Below are 20,002 nucleotides of genomic sequence, written 5' to 3' on the forward strand. Positions count from 1 at the left end.
TCACCGCGTATTACGCGGCGGAAATCCTTTCGTGGGAAGGAGGCCTAAAGGTTTACTGTGATATTTCTTTGTAACTTTTTTGGAGGCTCCAATACCCTATTGTACGGCCTCTAGCGTAGATACCAGATGTGATACAGGCGGGCATGGAGGCTCTAGCACCCTGTTGTACCGGCTCTAGCTTTGATACGAGATGTGATACAGGAAGGCATGGAGGTTCTAGTACCCTGTTGTACCGTGTTTAGCTCGAATATGAGATGTGATACAGTCGGCCATGGAGGCTCTAGTAACCTGTTGTACCGCCTCTAGCTTAGATACCATATGTGATACGGCAGGGCATGCAGGCTATAGGACCCTGTTGTACTGCCTCTAGCTTGGATACAAGAAGTGATACAGGAGGGCATGGAGACTCTAGGACCCTGTTGTACTACCTCTAGCTTGGATACAAGATGTGATATGGGCGAGCATGGTGGTTCTAGTATCCTGTTGGGCCGCCTCTAGCTTGGCTACAAAATGTGATACGGACAGGCATGAAGGCTTTAGTACTCTGTTGTATCACCTCTAGATTGGATACAAGATGTGATTTGTGCTGGCATGTAGGCTCTAGTACCCTGTTGTACCACCTCTAGCTTGGATACAAGATGTGATATGGGTGGGCATGGAAGCTCCAGTACCCTGAGGGATTCTTTTGGGATTATTTATTATGGTTAATGATAATAAAAATAGTAACAGAAAATAAAAAATACGTGTAGGAAATAAAAAATGGTAATAGAACACAGGACTGTTGGCACTCTATGTCTACTGCTGTGTAACATTTGAAGGACTAGGCCAATTGTTAGCAAGGGCGATGCTTAAAATGAACTAAGTTATGGTGCTGTTAAGGAACGTGACAGGGAGCTGGGGGATGGATTTTTAATACTCCCACAATCCAGCGGTGTCCTCATCTGAGATTAGCATGCGGTATGAAAATCTTACACTTGAGTCCCGTCCCCGCATCTCCCGTACAAGTAGATGGAGAGCACACACATTGGACACTAAAAAGAGTTGGATTGTCGTGCCACATATCACACTGGATTACAGGAGCAGATGAGTATAAAAAATACCTCCCCTGTGTGGCGCAGTGCGTTAAGGTAGCAGTATGCAGTTTAAGCTCTCGCTCACGACCTGAAGGTTGCGAATTCAATCCCCGCATCGTTTAGCTAGCCAGCTCAAGGTTGACTCAGCCTTTAATCCTTCCGAGGTCGGTAAAATGAGTACCCAGCTTGCTGGGGGGTAATAAATGAATTAAAGTACCTGAAAGTGCTGTGGAATAAGTTGGCGCTATACAAATAACAATTCTCTTTTCCCCCTTACTGTTATACATACAACTTTTTGATTGCTTTTTATTCTAGTTTTTTCTTGCATATGGGGGGACCAAGAAAGTGCAATTCTGGCATTGTGTATTTTTTTTTCTGACAGCGTTCACAGTGCAGGATTAATAATGTGATATCACTTTTTTTCTTGAGACAAGTGGGAAAATGACTTTTTAAACTTTTAATATATATTTTTTCTAATAATTAAAATAAACTTTTAACTCATTTTTATGTTTTTCTTTAGTCCCCACACAGTACTTGAACTTGCAATTGTTAGATCACTCATACGGTATAATGCAATAGCATAGTTTTGCATTATAAATTACTGTATACTGACCAGCAATCTATCAAGACAGGCCACAGGCACATCTATATAGGCAATCATTCATGGTAGCCATGGGGGCCTTCAGAAGGCCCCAATCTCCCATGACAACCAACCAGCACCTCGCAATCTCATTGTAAGGAAAGCCCTTTGGGATCCTCGAATGCTGACTGGAGCAAAATTGACAGCAGCATTTAAAGGATTAGCAGTCGTCATTGGCATGAACACTGCCCAGTCTCCACACAGATGCTCAATATGTGCCTTATACGAATGGTGCATGTTGGGAAGGAGTTAATGACTACTCCACTCTCAGAATTATTTAACCTCCTGGGGAGGGGAGTATACTACCATATTTTGGTAGCCATTTTCCATCTGTGATACAGAAGTATGTCCAACCTGACTGAGCCTCCTGATCCAAATTCCAAGCATCATAGGACTGTATTCTGCTCGGAGTTCAGGTCAGGAGACCTGCACTTCTGTATTACGGACTTAAAGTGGAGACCAAAATATGGTATTTTGCTCCTGGCCCGAATAGATGCCCTCATAAGAACTTCATTAGTTGTATCAGGTGTGCTTGAGATAAAACAAACCAAATACCAGGACTGGCTAGAGGTTTGCTGACTGTGATATTTGATTGCATGTTTGAAATATGGCCAAGGGTGCTTTTACACGGGACAATCTGTCGGACACAGATGCCTGATTATTGCTAGTAAATGGACGTGGAGCAGGTTGGGGATGATTCCAGCCCACCCACTTTCATTCACAGTAAGCAGACAGTCGGTCATAAATGAAAGACTGCCTGTTTACAAAAGCTAATCTGTTATTCAGTTTTCTGCATGCAAAAATTGAACGACAAATGAGAAGATAACAAATTCTCGTCTGCAGTTTTGTCCGGGCCGCATCTACACTGAATGATAATGGTTCAGTTTTGTGCTGGATGTGGAAATCTGAACTATTTATTTGCCCGTGTAAAAAGGGCCCTAAGTGAAGAGAGTGGTCCAAAAACTTAAGAAAAGAGATCATTGTCTTGCATAAACAAGGAAAAGGATACAAAGAGATAGAAAAGACACTGAATTCATTGGGAACTATGCTTTCAATTGTATATTTAGGAGCAAAGTTAAAGCGACCCTCCAGTCCTGGAAAAACAAAGATGGCCACACTGCTTCTCTGACTACTTGATGCATATTGTGTATTAGTACACATCATTTGTTTAAGGCACTACGCACTGCTATGATTGGCCAGTTTTACCCATGTGAGCTTCACTGATTAGTCAAAGCAGCATGTAGTGCCTTAGACTACACAGTGTGCATCAGGTAGTCAAATAAGTGATGTGGCCATCTTTGTTAATCCAAGACCAAAGAATCATTTTAAAAGAACACTGGTTAGGATGTGATGTCTGATGCGATACCCAGGACATAGGAAATGAACAAAGATTTATTTGTGTCAACACAATTCAGTCAGAGGGAACCTTGCTATGTTCACAAATCTCTGAGTAATTACATCACATATGACAGTTTATATATCCCGTAGTTAGGCTTATTTAAAGCTAAGGCTTATTGGCTCATCTTCACACAAAGACCTGGAAATATATATTTACTTTCCCTTTTGCAAGCTTTACCTTAGCGAGTTTAGGAAAGGGAGGGGTAGTGAGTGGGAATAAAGTGAGGGGGGTTAGTGGGTGAATTCCAGTACAGGCTCATGGTATCTGGTTACACAATGTATCTCAGCTACAACTAGTATTACATAGATGAGGATTAGATACATAGCAAAGCAGACTGTATTTACTTTTGTTAGAGAGAAAAACATCTTTTAGTCAACTACGTTTATACCAAGGGAAGTTAAGCCTTTCCAATCCACTGTCTGACCTGTGAAGACATTATGTTTTAAGGCTGTACAGCTCTGAAGACATCTGTCGGGGTTCTCTTACTGTATGCTGCCAGCCTCTCTGCTGTCAAAGCCTATCCAACGTGTCACCTCATGCAGTACTAGCTTTAGCCAGCATATAGCGCCGTTGTGTAACGGCAGAAAAAGAGTAAGCCCCCTAGGAAAACCAGGATACAAATTGGACTGGAAAGGGTTAATAAAAGGTAAAGTTAGAATACAGTGTAATATACTTCAGCCTTCAGGCTGATAACTGAGAAACAATAGCCTATAAGTCCTTGTACCACAGTTATGAAGCTGTCTCCGGCTGCAACCAGATTCCTGAGGCAGCAGGCACTCAAAAACATTTAAATAACCTGCAGCAAGATTTGGTGTCAGTAGGCCCTAAGACTTCCATTTGCATAGTGAAATGCAATTTTAAAATGGCCCATCTTAAAGACATACACCTTACTGAACAAAAAGCAAAAACAAAAGTCTGCTCCTATATCAGGCTTGGACTGTCCCGCAGAGGAACAGCTTAATGCCCTGGTGGGTCCTGAGCAAAAATGGTAAAATGGTATCCCAGCCCCCCCCCCCCCCCCCCTCACGCCCCACCCACCTGCACTGCATACAGCATCATAACCAATCTATACTTCCATATAAGCAACTGCCTAGTTGACCTATTATATACATGCATTGGCTGGCTGAGGTGACGTCTAGGTGCACTGATCCACCGGCCAGTATCCTCCCCTCTTACCTCTTTAACCCTGTATTCTTGATGTCACTGTGTGGCTTGGCACCACTGGTGTACTGCTAGGGATCGCAATTGCAACCTGTCCCCTTAGTGATTGGGGGTTCACAAGCCCCCGCCATATACTGTATAACCACTGCAGGCCAGCTCTGGGTGGCATGGAGAGCCAATACCCGAGGCATACAATTCCACATTGCAGACTCCCCCGGCTTGCAGTCCTCCCTACCACTAAGAGACTGCAGTTGCGATTCATCACAACTGCAGTCTGTCAGTGCACTGCTGGCCACGTGATTCGTCCGGCCGGCAGCGTCTGATAATGAGGAGGGGAGCAGACCATGCCGTGTAACCAGGTACGCAATGCATATACTTGTATATAATGTTAGTGCAATTGCGCTATTAGATATACTGTGGGTGCAAATTGGGTGTAATTAGTACAAGCTCGGAACATCAACACACGTAACACTTCAAGGTGTTCCATAAGCTGACTCTAGTTAGATATAGGTTTATATAGAGCAAAAAGGTGGGTTTAGAGACAAAAGTATTGTGACATACAGATGCATTCATGAAAGGACACATCATCACTGTACAGCTGGTTTGAACTGGCTCTTTTTCCATTGAATAAAAAGATCATATGCTGAAGATGAGTCATCCCTCCTTAGGCAGAAAACTGCTGGTTTCATGTTTGTCCAAGAGCCAATATTTCTTGTTTACATTGGCAATGATGCTATGTGGAGGTTCAGAGTGTAATATATTTGCCCCCCTCTTAAGTTCATATCAGTCTGTCCAAGGGCTACTGGGTATGCATGAACTCCATGTAAGAAAGCTTACCCCCTTACAAACTGCAAATTCACATCACACAAACCGCAGGAACATTTATTCATTCAAACACAGAATGATAAGCCTAGCAAGTAGAAACTGGAATCACACCTACACAGGATGGGTGACAGTAACCGAACATAGGTAAGAAAATTCTTTCTCAAAGCAGTCTGACATGTTTGTCTAATGTTGGTTATCAGATGCTTGCAACGGTCCTCAGAACACAACACACGCTTGATTACCACTCGCATACTCCTTATATACACCACATTTCACTTCATTTGAAACCCCCCTTCCAAGTATTCGCCATTTCAGTATAACTATGATCCTTAAGCCATTCTCTCTATTCACTGTTAAACCTTTTCCATGTTTCAATGTCCAAACATCCCTTAGAAACCATTCCAGCTCTTTTTCAACATTCTCTGATGTCCCTTTATCACATCTCTACCTTCTCTCTCATCTACTATTTCTCTTGTGGCCCTTTTCTGAGACCTCGATTTGTCATTTCCCAACGAGTTCCTCATAACTCGCCTAAGGTTGTTTCCAAACAACTCATGACACTGGCTCACCCTGTTTATCTTGTCGTAATCGGGAAGACCTCCAAGTTCTGGAACACTTATATCCTACTGGCGACTTTATAGGTCTTGGCCACGCCTCTTTACATCCTACATAGAATCCTGGTATTCCCTACAGGAGATGAGTAATTGGTATCCCTTCCTCTGGTCTCGCACCACTTCTGTCATCAACCACACAAAGAATGTACAAAACAACAGAGTCCTAATACAATCAAAAATGGAACTTCACATTCAAGTTTCCATCTAAGTCCCAACTCTCATAAAAGCCTTCGTCTTTTTCCTTTATTGGAAAAAACAGTCAAGACAGAACAGGTTACTAACTACGTACTTTCTGTAAAAATAATTCTCCATTTCTTAGTCCTAAGTCGTCACTACTCAAGCAGTCAGGACATTATTCATTACTTCCCAGACAACATAGAAAACCACACATTATATCTACTGGTACAGGTGGGGGGAACCCAAGCTGAACCATTGCACCCAGGCCCCTAAACCTTTAGCTACAGCTCTGCCCGGCACGTATTACTGGTCACAGAGTTGGGGGGGGGGGCACTAGTCAGGCAGCAGGTTATTGGAGGACCCTCAGGACACAAACAGTCTGAAGCAAAGGCCAGTCAGCAGTTACTACTGAAGAAAGTACTTGTGTCCCCTAGCCTACCAGGGAAGGGAAATACAGTCATTCTCACATTTCTGTCACCCATTCCTCCTCCAGAGGGGATTATAACTGCTAGCATGCTCTGACAGCTGCAGACCCTCAGGACCACAAGGAGCCTTCTTAAGGGTGAGATCACACGCACACTGACATTGAACTTAAGAACCGGGGTCCTGAAGGTCCCCGCATGAATAAAACAGCAGTAGCTCAACAATCTCCAGTGTTCCCATTGTACTGCCCCTTATGGAAAAGAATATATAATACTGACCTATATGGTCACATCTATTGCCCTTCCCATAATATAATATGTGCTGCATATTATAAACTACAAATTAAATTCTATAGTGCCTCCTTCCCAGGTATTACCTGCACAGATGGTCAAAAGCACTGCGGTATAATTATCTACGTATCTTCCTTCTGTTTTCCTGACCCTCCCTCCACAGAGCCCCAACTGGTTGTGTAGTATGATGTTCTGCAGCAGCTGTGGTGTGTATCATAATGCTCCCAAGCAGCTGAACTGTGCATAGTAAAGTTCTGCAGCAACTGAGGTGTGTATAAGAGCTCATTCACATCATCAAAACTTCCGGCGCTGATTTCTGCTAAAATAAAAAATAGAACAAAGTAGCAGGGCATGCTGCATTATTTCGCCTTATACAGTGCAGCTGAATGGAAACCAAATGGACTCCACTATAGTCAGTAGGGTCCGTTTGGTGCCTTTCGTCATAAGATAGATTTGCTAGGTCAGGGGTTGCTGTTTTCCTACTAACTGAAAATGGAAACCCCTAGTGCTAGTGTTAGTGCTAGTGTGATCTTTCTCAAGCCACATGGCGTGATCGAAACATTGCTGCTATACATATCTATGGAGGAATAAAGGAGTTTTTTTCAACATCTGTTTGGCACTCGTATATGCTGCTGCAGATCGATTTATGGTCTAGAGCAGTGATGGCGAACCTTTTAGAGACCAAGCGCCCAAACTGCAACCCAAAACCCACTTATTTACTGCAATGTGCCAACATGTTAGGGGGCGGGGCTTATCACTGCGTATGATTTTACCTCCGTTGTTATAAAAAGGAAAGGCCTGTTTCAAAATAGACAGGGAGCAGATTTTGACTGCTTTTTGGATGCGGAAATGCTGCGGAATTTGCCACGGAAATTCCTGCTGAGGACATTCTGCAGCATTTCTGCCACGTGTAAACATACCCCAATAGTAGTAGCAACCCCACAGCGGCCCCGGCTGTAATAGTGAAGCACCACTATGACCCCGGCTCTAATCGCGATCGCCTCACAGCGGCTCTGGCTGTAATAGCGACCCCCCTACAGTGGCCCCAGCAATAATAGTGCCCCCCAGCAGCCCCGGCGGTAATAGTGACCCCCCCACAATGGCCCCAGTGGTAATAGTGACCCCCCACAGCTGCCCTAGCAGTAATAGTGACCCCCCCACAGTGGCCCCAGTAGTAATAGTGACCCCTAACAGCTGCCCTAGTGGAAATTGTGACCCCCCACAGGGGCCCCAGTGGTAATAGTGACCCCATCCACAGTGGCCCGGGCAATAATAGCGAAGCCCCCTACAGTGGCCCCTGCAATAATAGTGCCCCCCCAGTAGCCCCAGCAATAATAGCGACACCCCCCCCCCCACAGCGGCCCCGGCGATAATAGTGAACCCCACTACAGTTCTAGTGGTAATAGTGACCCCCCCCCCCACAGCGGCCCCAGTGGTAATAGTGACCCCCCCACAGCATCCCCAGTGGTAATAGTGACCCCCCCATAGCTGTCCCAGTTGTAATAGTGACCCCCCCACAGCGGGCCCAGTGGTAATAGTGACCCACCCACAGTGGCCCCAGTTGTAATAGTGACCGCCCCACAGCGGCCCCAGTGGTAATAGTGACCCCCACAGCGGCCCCAGGGGTAATAGTGACGAACCCACAGTGGCCCCAGTGGTAATAGACACCCCCCCCCCCACAGTGGCCCCAGTGGTAATAGTGACCCACCCACAGGGGCCCCAGTGGTAATAGTGACCCCCCACAGCTGCCCCAGTGGTAATAGTGACCCCCCACAGCAGCGCCAGTAATAATAGTGACCCCCTACAGCGGCCTCGGCAATAATAGCGGCCTCTGCAATAATAGCGCCACCCACACACACACACAGCGGCCCCAGCAAAAATAATCACCCCCCAACAACGGCCCCAGTGGTAATAGTGACCCCCCCACAGCAGCCCCAGTTGTAATACTGCCCCCCCCCCCCCACAGCGGCTGCAGTGGTAATAGTGACACCCCACAGCGGCCCCAGTGGTAATAGTGACACCTCACAGTGGTCCCAGTAGTAATAGTGACACCCCCAGTGGTCCCAGTAGTAATGCTATTACTACTGGGGCCAATATAGGGGACACTATTCCTAAAAGTATTTCTGGCTGGTATTCACTGCCGTGGTGAGTAGCCACTGGCGCGCGTGCCAGCAGGAAGGCTCTGCGTGCCACCTCTGGCACGCATGCCATTGGTTTGCCACCACTGGTCTAAGACAACTCATACAATCCCATGTCTTTCAGTACCACCTTTACACTGGTTTGGCTGGCATACAATCCATCTTTTGATCACTGAAAATTCTTTCAGTTTGATTGCAGTTTGTTTAGTGTTTCCAGCAGCTAAGCCATGGTTTTGTTTCGCTTTGCATATTCAGTGAATGCAATGTTTACTTTGACAACGCAAACAATGAAATTTGCCAGCCAGATGTTTGCTCAGCTGGGCAAAGTGTGTATGCAATAAAAGCGCCTGGAAACACTCCCAGCTGAGCAAACAACTCATTGAAGAAAACACAGTGATTAATTAGCTAATGGAGTGATCTGTGTGCGTAATTTTATGCAAAACCATCACTAAATCTTTCAATCTTTAGGCAGTTTGAGTGATTATCTTTGTGTGTAAAAGGGCCTTTAGCTAGAGGGGTCACATAGTGACTGGGCCCCTATACTGCAGTATATTTCTATGGACTTTCTGCCACCACTGAGTTGATACAGCTAATCAGCACCCACGGGTCTCAGTAGGTACCTTGGGGAGTAAACAAAACTTTACAGAAAGAGGAGCTTTGTTAAGGATGAGTTTTCATTGGCTCAAGTGTTAACATTCACCTACAGACTCCTCCTGCACTGCAAGGTTGTTGCGGACCGCATGTGAGTAACTGTAGTTACTTTGTACATTGTAGGCAACAGCATACTGTGGGTTCTGCCCCATTCCCCTGTTGGTCCCACTACTCTAATCACACAGCCCATACTACTCATAACATTCTAAATTCTATACCCATTCCGGTGATACTTGATCAGAAGCTTTCTAATGAGTTATACAAGTCTAATATTATGTAGCCTCTGAAATTCACATTTCTGTATCCACCTCTTTTTCCCTCTTAATTGGTTCGTTCCAATGAAATATTGTTGGATGCAAAATTGTACTATGTACCATGCTAGATGTCTTCATTTATTCCTTCTGCTGATGAGCACTCAACTGATATAATTGCATGTTTTATCGTGATCATTTTGGAAATTTCTTGTTTTATGTACCTTTTACATTGTAATTTTATTTCTGTGCTGTTCCATTTATGCCTTCTCACTACTAGTTTAAACAGTTTTATCTCATTTTATAGTGAGTTTATACATTTTTTGGAGACGGTCTACTCTTTGTACTACAATTTTATATCCTGTATGCCTTTCTTTTATATATGTATTATTATTGTTTACTATGTCTATTCTAAACACGTTTTCCTTTCAATTGTTTTTTATTTCATTCTGCAACTGTAATTTTGCATTTCTGTTTTAGCACCTCACTTACGTGTTTTATATTTTTTACCTTTTCCAATACTTTTTTCTTTTGCTCCAACCCTATTCTTCAAAATTACAATTTTGTTTGCAACTTGTATGCTGCTCATGATTCATTTGTATATCATCACATGTAACTCACTCACAGACAGGTGGTGGTTAGTATTTTCATGACCGCTGGAGCCTGTGATTGGCTCAGCAGTCATGTGCACATGACTGCTTTATGGGGAGCTGCCGGGATGAGAGAGTATTCAATTTTTTGCCTTTTTAACTTTTTTTTTATGTAACAGAAAAACCCTTTAATCCTTAACCTGCCTATAAAAGTTATTTCAGGGAGACAGGCAAAGGGTTAAACCTCCTGTCTTGTCCCTATGGTTATGCCATGATAAGGAGACACCAACAGTAGTCAATTGTAAAGGAGGAAGATTCTGCTTATTTTCAGCATGTAGACCAAGTTGGGGTGCAATTACACTTTGAATGTCGCAGATTTAGTCCTTCTCAATGGGAAAATCCGTGTGCAGAATTTCCAGTGTGAAAACAGTGCATAATCTGCGTCAAGAAATGACTATTTTTTCCGCACATGGAAATTGACATGCAGAAAAAAGCTGTACTGCATGGATTACAGTGTGTATGTAATGGGGTGCGGATTTGCTGATGAATTTGTGTGGAGTCTGCTGCAAAAATCCCTTATGGGAACAAACCCTAAATGTGCATTATTTGTAATAATTCTGTATTTTTACCAATGTAGAGACCACAGAAACATACATTTATACCAGTTGTCCAAGCAAGAATGCCTGCTGGCGCAGCTAACCGGAAGAAGACAAATGCATATGCAGCAGTGGCTGTGGATCCAGATACTGGCTACAGTACTCCTGGGGCATTTGAACTAGAAAGACTATTTTGGCACGGAGCAGTCAGATATACCCACGTTAATGAAGTTTTCCCCAACTTGTATATCGGAGATGAGTGAGTATAGTAATAATGTGCTTATAACTTAATCAAGAACACAATTTATTAAGCTGTATGTGTGTTATGCAGGATTCATCCCACGGTTTGGAATGCCACAGGAGTAATTAGTGGAGTTGTAGAGTACTTTTCACAAACTTTAGTTAGAGGTTCACAAGTGCGGATACAATCTCTCATCACAGTGAGGGAGTACGGCTTGGTGGTAGAAAGCAACTAGGTTGATGGTGGCTATAGTTCTCATACCGACTGTGCATTCAGCTGCAGGGCTTTTACTTTGGACCACTTCTAACTATGATATAATCTTTAGTGGGCTGCAGGTGGTGCTTACCACTCTCTGTCCCTAACAGTACCATATCTAAAAGAGCACACACTATTTAAGCTGGCTTCACACAGGCGATAAAATCACACAATATTTGCAAATTGCGAGATGCACAAATCTCGCACAAATATGAACCCCATTCTTTTGAATGAGTGATGTTTTCCCGCATAGCACTGCCAAATTGTGGCATGTCCTATCTTGTGCGTGCTCTCACATTGCAGTGCCCATTGTCTTCAATGGGGCCAGCGGCAGGATCGCACAACGTGCTAGGGACACACAGTGCAATGCGAGGTCTCCCATTGAAAACAATGGGAGAAGCTCTGGGAACCTCCACCATGGTTGACCGCCGCAATGGAGGTTCCCTTCAGCCTTGCAGTGATGTGAGACTATTTTCACATGAAAACACCTTGCATCTTCAGGGATTTCACAAGGGATGTGAGCGCAATAGAAGGCACAATTCACGGCCTCATATCGCAGTCGCCAGTGTGAAGTTAGCCTAACTGGCCTCTGACTACACAAGTATAAAACAAAAACCTGCAACCCACAGCAATAGGATGAGCAGCAAGCGTCCATACAGCATTGATTATCTGGCTACCTCCAATCAATATAATAATAAGCCATGGCATCATCAACCCAACATGTTTAACATCTTCCACCTTGTGCCAGCTTACTCCAGTGGCAAATGGCCATTCTTTAGCTTTACCTATGAATAAGGAATTACAGCTGAATTACCAAACATGGCTAGAAGTTTTTCCATAATTTTAGTAAAAAGCTTGTGTACACTGATGGCAAATAGATAGCAAGAGAATTAGCAAAAGTTTGACTTGAGCTAGCCCAAATCCTCCAATGTGTCTCTCATACATTCCCTGCCTGCCAGTAAAATGGTTGGATATCACTTTAGAGTTGTTGTACGACAGAACATAAGATTACCAACACAAGGAGATCAAAGATCTTGTAGACTGTCCACCATTGAATTGTGCTTTTATCTATTTTTTCTTAAAGAAAAACTGCGCTGGACCGCTATGGTTTGGAGAAAAGTGGCTTCACTCACATTCTCAATGCAGCACATGGGCGCTGGAATGTGGACACTGGAGCGGAGTACTACAGCGATATGGACATGGAGTATTATGGGGTGGAAGCTACGGATTTACCAACCTTTAGCCTTAGTCCATTTTTCTACCCTGCCGCTGAATTCATTCACACGGCACTAAACAAATCAAACAGTAAGTAGAAATGTATGCAGGACCTGCATGCAGGATAGCTTGGGGCATGGTCAGAGTCACCGGCATAATTATAATAACTCCTGTGCATGCCACCATCTTTAAAGGGAACCTGTCAGCACTTTTGAGCCCCACAGACTACATTATGGGGCTTAAGGTGAGGGAATGGATCCCCACTCCAGCATTGTGCCCCCAAGAAATCAGCAGGCGCATACAGCATTACTCTTTTCAAACATGTGCAATCTCATCGATCTCTATGGGACATTGTGCCCAAAAAGCCTTCAGAAAACAGTCACGCTTTGTGTGCACGCTGATTTCTTGGGGTCATGGTGCTGCAACAGGGGGCCCAGATAGTATAGAAGCAGCTCCACAAAACCCTGTTCCATCACATTTGAGCTCCATAACATAACTTACGAGGCTCAAAGGTGCTGACAGGTTCCCTTTAAGTGCTTCTGAACCAGTTTTACACTGTCTTATCGACTATCAATCACATGCTGGTCATCAGATCCTTTTAGAGACTTAGAGGGAACCTGTCATGTTGCAGACAGTGTATTATGGAGCAGCAGGAGCCAAGCAGACTGATATATAGTTTTATGTGGAAAGAATCAGTAGAACTTGTATTTTATTTATTTTAGGGACTAAGTCTTAGGAGTCCAGTGGGCGGTTCTATGATGTGATTGACAGCCTTCCCTGCATAAATGTAGTACAGCCGGCGCTGTCAATTACTCATACCGCAAGACTACCCAGTGGATTTCTAAACCTAGAAAGAGCAAGGATATAAGTGAGTAAAATACAAGTTATACTGAAGCTTTTCCAACAAGACTATATATCAACCTTTTCGGCTCCTCTTGTCATATTCATTGTTACAGGTTCGCCAATGCAATTCTGTAACAGGAACCTTTGGGATCCCTCAGGCTCCAAAGCCCAGATGCAACTGTCTCCTCAGCTGCAGTATGCGAGTACGTGCAGGGATTTCTTTTCTCCCACTCATTTAGTACTTTGTGGGACAGGTTACTGTGTAAATATACCCATTTAGTATAACAGCACTAAATTGTAGCCATTTAATAGGAGTAAGTAATATTATCATATATGTTTCTGAAACTTCAGGAAATGAGTGTAATAAAATAGTAATCTTGAAAAAGACGCTTGCTGGATTTCCAATCAGTAATTAGTTTGGTGAACATTACAGTCAGAGTTTATTATCAAGAATGGTACAAAAGTTACCAGACGTCTGTCAAAATCAGAGAGATTTACGAGAATCTGACAATATGTTGGAGCCGGCCCACTGAAGCCGGAAATGTTGCAAAGTATATAAAATGCTCTATCTGGTCTAAGCTTCCTTAGGCTGCCTGACAATTTGGAGATTTTATACATTTCCGGAGCACTTGTAACAAATTTTACCATTCCCCAAATATAAAAGCTGTTAGAGTAGAGAGGTACACAAGTTCTCCTGGTGCTCCCTACATAGGCTCACACTGCCATCAGGTACCACCAGCGCTTTTGGGTATTCCCGCAGCCAGAAGAGTTTTGTCTTACCCAGCCTGACTGATAAAGAGGCTTACCCCGAAACGTGTATCTGGTGGTTTTATTTAATTAATAAAAAGAGAAGTTGGGTAAATCTGTTGGAATTCATTGGAGAGCAGCGCCAGTTTACCAGTCCCTTTTCTTCATTTGCTCCAGAGTTTAGAAAAATACATAACACTAGAGGTCTGGGTGTGGAATAAATATGATGCACTTTCCCTGATAAGATGAAAATCATGTAACAGTGACCTCAGGGGGATACAATGGTGCATTTGAGACCAGCATTTCAAACACTGTGCGGCAAATTTACTAAGAGGCGCAGGCATTTAAAAAATCTTGAGGCATCCAGTGCGCTAAATAGTCAAATCTATGCCAGCTATGTGACTTTAATACACTAATTTATGGAACACATTATAGTGAATACACCAAGCTGCAGGTTGCTGAACTTTCCACAAAGCCCAATCTGCTTTTTAAAACAAAAGCAACGAGAAGAGTGGAGAGGGAGCACAAAGCATGCTGCACTATTTTGTCTGTTAAAATTGCAGAACTCCTGGACAGAAACCAGACGGGAACCATCAATTATGTCTATCATTTTGACAAATACTGTTGCAGAATTCAGGACACTGAAACAGATTCTTAGGAATTTATTTGTGTCAGCACAGGCTCAGAGGAATAACATCCAAAGACTGAACCCCAAACGCAGCCGGATGTACACTTTTATATACAAGGCTAATACAACAAATACAATTTTACTTCCTTATCTAAATATAAACTAGTTGGTTACAATTTGTTGCATTGCCATGCAAGTACTGTAAGCTTCTTTCTACCCAAACTGTTGTCTCCCTTCCTTGCCTTTATTAAGCATACTTCCGCCCTCCATTTTATAGCATCTGCCCTCTGACTTGCGTTAACGTTTTCTTATCCAGATTCCAGCTACCACAATACAGCATGCCATTTTGTTTTTGTTCTTCTCTTCCATAATGGGATCAGTGCCACAAGTGCTAAGTTCAATTGTAACATAGTATGCAAGGCTGAAAAATGGACAAATGTCCATCCAGTTAAGCCTATTTCCACCCCCTCCCTTGTTGATCCAGAGGAAGGCAAAAAAAACAATGAAGCACAAACTAATTTACCCCATTTTGGGGGGGAACTTCTCACCCGACTCCATAATGGCAGTCAGAATATTCCCTGGATCAATATTTGAAAGTTCCTACCTGACTCCGAGACCTGGATCAACAACCTCGCAGGTTATGTAATGTCTATATTCTATAATATCATAGTGCTCAAAAAAGATGTCTAGTTCCCTCTTAAACTCCTTCATTGATTTTGCCATCACCACATCCTCAGGGCTTAGTCAGACAGGCGTTTCTTCGCGCGATTTGCGCATGCGCATGCGTCCGGCGATTTTATAAAACCATTGCTTTGCAATGGTATCGGACACATGAGCGCTTTTTATGCGCTCGTCCGATAAATTATAGAACAGAAATCGCAGATCGCACCTATCTGCGATCCCTGTTCTCTTCTCTATATGCGCTCAATGGGGCCGGCAGCAGCAGCTCTGACCCCATTGAGAACATATAGTAGACAAATCATTCTTCTCTGCCACAGCTGTAACAGCTGTGGCAGAAAAGAACGATGTTTGCCCATTGAATTCAATGGAGCGGGCAATACAGCCGGCTCCATTGAAAGCAATGGGCTTCCGGCGAGTGCGGGATGAATTGTCGGGAAGGGCTTAAATATATAAGAAATGTGTAAAAATAAAAAATATATATATACTCACCTTGTCCCGGCAGACGGAGTTCAGCGCGGCCGGCCGGCAGTTCTCCTGAACTGCTCAGAGAATGAGCTGCCTCTGATTGGTCACAGCCTGACCAATCAGAGGCAGCTCTCACTCACACCCATTCATGAATTCATGAATGGGTGAGTGAGTGCTGCCTCTGATTGGCTCAGCGCAGGGACCAATCAGGGGCAGCTCTCACTCACACCCATTCATGAATTCATGAATGGGTGTGAGTGAGAGCTGCCTCTGATTGGTCAGGCTGTGACCAATCAGAGGCAGCTCATTCTCTGAGTAGTTCAGAACTGCCGGCCGGCCGCGCTGAACTCCGTCTGCCGGGACAAGGTGAGTATATTTTTTTTTTTTATCTTTACACATTTCTGGATGAATTGCAGGGAAGGGCTTATATATTTAAGCCCTTCCCGACAATTCATCTTGAGATCGCCCGCAGTGCATTGCTTTCAATGGAGCCGGCTGTATTGCCGGCTCCATTGAATTCAATGCGCTGGACAGCTCCGGCCCGTTTCTATTGAAACGCAGCTAGGAGCAGTTTTTTCGGGCGATTTTTCGGCCCTGGTCACACAATTTGCGGATGCGCATCCGTCATGCAATCCGCAAATCGCGGCAAAAAACGTCCGTGTGACTAAGGCCTCAGGCAGACACTTCTCACAGCTCTTAATTGTGTATGAGCTTAATGGCTCATTCACATGGGCCTATGCAGTTTTCGGTCAAAGACTACACAGCGTTTTCATGGACTAAAGCATTGTGTATTCCACACATATGTGATTATTCTGAGTGAGAAACCAAGCAATCTTGTAGATATGATACCTTTTAATGGCTAACAAAAATACATGATGTTACAGCAAGCAAGCTTTCGGGGATATCTCGCCCCCTTCGTCAGGCTATTGAATGAAACTTGTTTGGATGGCACATAATTATAACATACAGATGCAGAGAGGAGTGCCATCCAAACTAGTTTCATTCAATAGGCTGACGAAGGGGGCGAGATATCCCCGAAAGCTTGCTTGCTGTAACATCATGTATTTTTGTTAGCCATTAAAATGTATCATATCTACAAGATTACTTGTGTCTTGCTCTGAGAATAATCACACATTGCTCTACTGGCTAACATGGTACCAAACCATTTTTTGCCCGTTTTTACCTGCATATCTGACACGTCTTCTGGTTTTTTTTCAGGCATTTTAACAGAGTTTTTCCGCACACAAAAAAAAACTCAAGTAGGTTCATTGATTTCATGTGTAAATATTCAGTGAGTGCACATGTATCATGCATATTCACTGTGAATTTACGCATTTTCATTGGGGTATTTCAACATACTGTGTTTTGGTTTTTTCATGCATGAAAACCACATGTGTGAATATCCCAATGCAAATCACTGAGGATTCAGTAGTCCATTTTATGTGAATAAACAAATGCACCCAATATATGGAGCGTGTGAATGAGCCCTAACTGACAGTATTGCAGTTATGTGCCTCCCCGAGTAGAAAAATGTAAGCTTGGCCTTAGGGGTTTTTTTTAACACAAGCGCATTTGCATGATCAAAATTTTTACACAAAAAATAAAACCCATTGTTTTTAATGGGTTCATTCGTTTTTGTGTGTGCAGGAAAAAAAAACACAAAATCTTCTATTTTTGTGTCCATTTGCGCAACCTATGGCACTGTGGGAGTTTAAGGGACTGTGCAAATGTGCACGCGATCCTCACGAAATTGCAGGGCAATCAATAACGCGAGGGACTAATTAGGCTGCACAGCCTTTTTAATCATGGTGAGTGTTTCTCTCACTCTGATGTGAAAGATCCCCAGCAGCGCAGAAGGTACAGTTAAAAGTACCCATATGCGCATTATAGCACGATCTTCACAATGAAAAAAAAGGCACACTATCGCGAGCGTATCTGTGCCTACGCTCATCTGCAGGAGCCCTCAAGTGTGACATACTTCTTCAGTTTTAAATTCTTGCTTGAGCTTAGTGGAAAAATGCTGCAGTGCTAACAGAATGTATCAGCAGTAACAGCAGAAAACCAGAAACCATACAGGCGGCACTGTGGGAATAGAATCCGATCCCCTTCACTACAATGTAGGATACAGGAAAACCACTCTGTGTGAACCCTGCTTTATTACTTTGGCTTTATAACCCTGAAGCGGTAGTATTACTCTAAAACCACCCCAAATGTACCAACGTTAATCTTTTATTCTTTAAATATCTGTATAGTTCCAAATACTTCTACATAACAAACACTTAATGAAGTCATCTCATCCTTCCCTGCAGGTAAGGTCTTGGTCCACTGTGCGATGGGCCGCAGCCGCTCCGCCTCCCTGGTGCTGGCCTACCTGATGATCTACGAGAAAATGACAGTTGTCGATGCAATTGCACAAGTTCTTAAACATCGATGTATACTTCCTAATCGCGGTTTCCTAAAGCAGCTACGGCAGCTGGACATTGAACTGGCCTTAGAGAGGCGAGCTGTACGGGATGCTGACAATGGTTTTGGACAGGGTGAATGATAAAATGAGGGAAATCCTCCAAGAATACAGTTTGTGATGAAACACTCAGACACCTCAAATTTTGTTTAGTTTTTACTTTGATCTTGTGATATAAATATCTGCTTCTGTCACCCAGGTCATGTTCCACCATCCAGGTCATGTTCCATCACACAGGTCATGTTCCATCACCTATCATCCAGGCCATGTTCCACCATTCAGGTCATGTTCCATCACCCAGGTCATGTTTCATCACACAGGTCATGTTTCATCACACAGGTCATGTTCCACCATTCAGGTCATGTTCCATCACCTATCATCCAGGTCATGTTCCACCATCCAGGTCATGTTGCATCACCCATCACACAGGTCATGTTCCATCACCCATCACACAGGTCATGTTCCATCACCCATCACACAGGTCATAGTCCATCACCCATCACATAGGTCATGTTCCATCACCCATCACACAGGTCATGTTCCACCATTCAGGTCATGTTCCATCATCCATCACACAGGTCATGTTCCACCATTCAGATCATGTTCCATCACCCATCACACAAGCTATGTTCCACCATCCAGGTCATGTTCCATCACACTTCACACAGGTCAAGTTTCACCATCCAGGTCATGTTCCATCACCCTTCACACAGGTCATGTTCCACCATCCAGGTCATGTTCCATCACCCTTCACACAGGTCATGTTTCACCATCCAGGTCATGTTCCATCACCTATCACACAGATCATGTTCCACCATCCATCACACAGGTCATGTTCCATTATACAGTCGCCTACACAATCCAGCCTCCTCCTTATTCTCCTGTTACTTAAGTTCCATTTCAAAGCAATTGAGACACCATATTTAAAATTATGTAAATATGTTCCTTTTCTACTGTGTTTTTGGATTTTTAAAGTTTGGGCTTCTTCAGATGACCATATTTGTGCACTCAAAATTTGCCCGTGCAATACTCAGAGAATAGAGCCTATTGATTCAGCGGGCTTGTTCTCATTTGGGTATTTTGTGCACATACACAAAAAAAAATACAGGACCTGTTCTATTTTCCTGAGTATTTGCACACCAAGTTCCCCATAGAAGTCTATGTGAGGTGTGCAAATGCACACTCAATACAATTCCGTGAAAAAAGGAACACATCTGGACCTCATTAGGCTACATCACGGCGGTGGTGTGGGGAGAGGCACGCATGCATGTTCACTGGCCCTGCAAGCAAAAAAACTACAGTACTATGCGCCGATACAGGCACAAATCTACCTCATCAGACATTGGTCACTGCTCAAATACGTTGCACTGAAGCGTGCACAATTGCTCATATGGCCGTCTGAAGCCACCCTCATAAGGACTCTGAAAACTGTAACATCAGCACTAATATATGGTAATAAAGGTAAAACCTTCCCAAAGAAAACTCCTTGAGAAAGTTATTCCTTTACTGCTAGTATGGGATCAGGTGGGTCAGCGGCCACCACCCTCCCCTCTGGGGACACTTAGAGGACACTCCAGGAAATGAAAACATTGAACACGTCTGTCCAGCCTGAGAGAAACAAGTGCTAGAATGTAACTG

General features: G+C 43.7%; 1 protein-coding gene across 8 annotated transcripts in view; it reads left to right on the plus strand.

Annotated features, from left to right (window-relative positions):
* Window positions 1-18,490, plus strand: part of LOC136625842 (dual specificity phosphatase 29-like) — a 68,682-nt gene extending 50,192 nt beyond the window's left edge. For 7 of the 8 annotated variants that reach the window (XM_066600383.1, XM_066600387.1, XM_066600384.1 and 4 more), the window contains 3 exons: window positions 10,870-11,087; window positions 12,409-12,629; window positions 18,213-18,490. In XM_066600383.1, the coding sequence (XP_066456480.1) occupies window positions 10,912-11,087; window positions 12,409-12,629; window positions 18,213-18,448 (633 nt within the window). In that variant the 5' untranslated portion in view covers window positions 10,870-10,911 and the 3' untranslated portion in view covers window positions 18,449-18,490. Of the gene's footprint in view, window positions 1-6,851; window positions 6,871-10,869; window positions 11,088-12,408; window positions 12,630-18,212 lie in introns of those variants that run through there. The other variant, XM_066600388.1, reaches the window with a different exon arrangement.
* Window positions 18,491-20,002: the final 1,512 nt, after the last annotated feature.

The sequence above is a fragment of the Eleutherodactylus coqui genome, chromosome 4, assembly GCF_035609145.1.
Source record: "Eleutherodactylus coqui strain aEleCoq1 chromosome 4, aEleCoq1.hap1, whole genome shotgun sequence".
Lineage (NCBI taxonomy): Eukaryota > Metazoa > Chordata > Amphibia > Anura > Eleutherodactylidae > Eleutherodactylus > Eleutherodactylus coqui.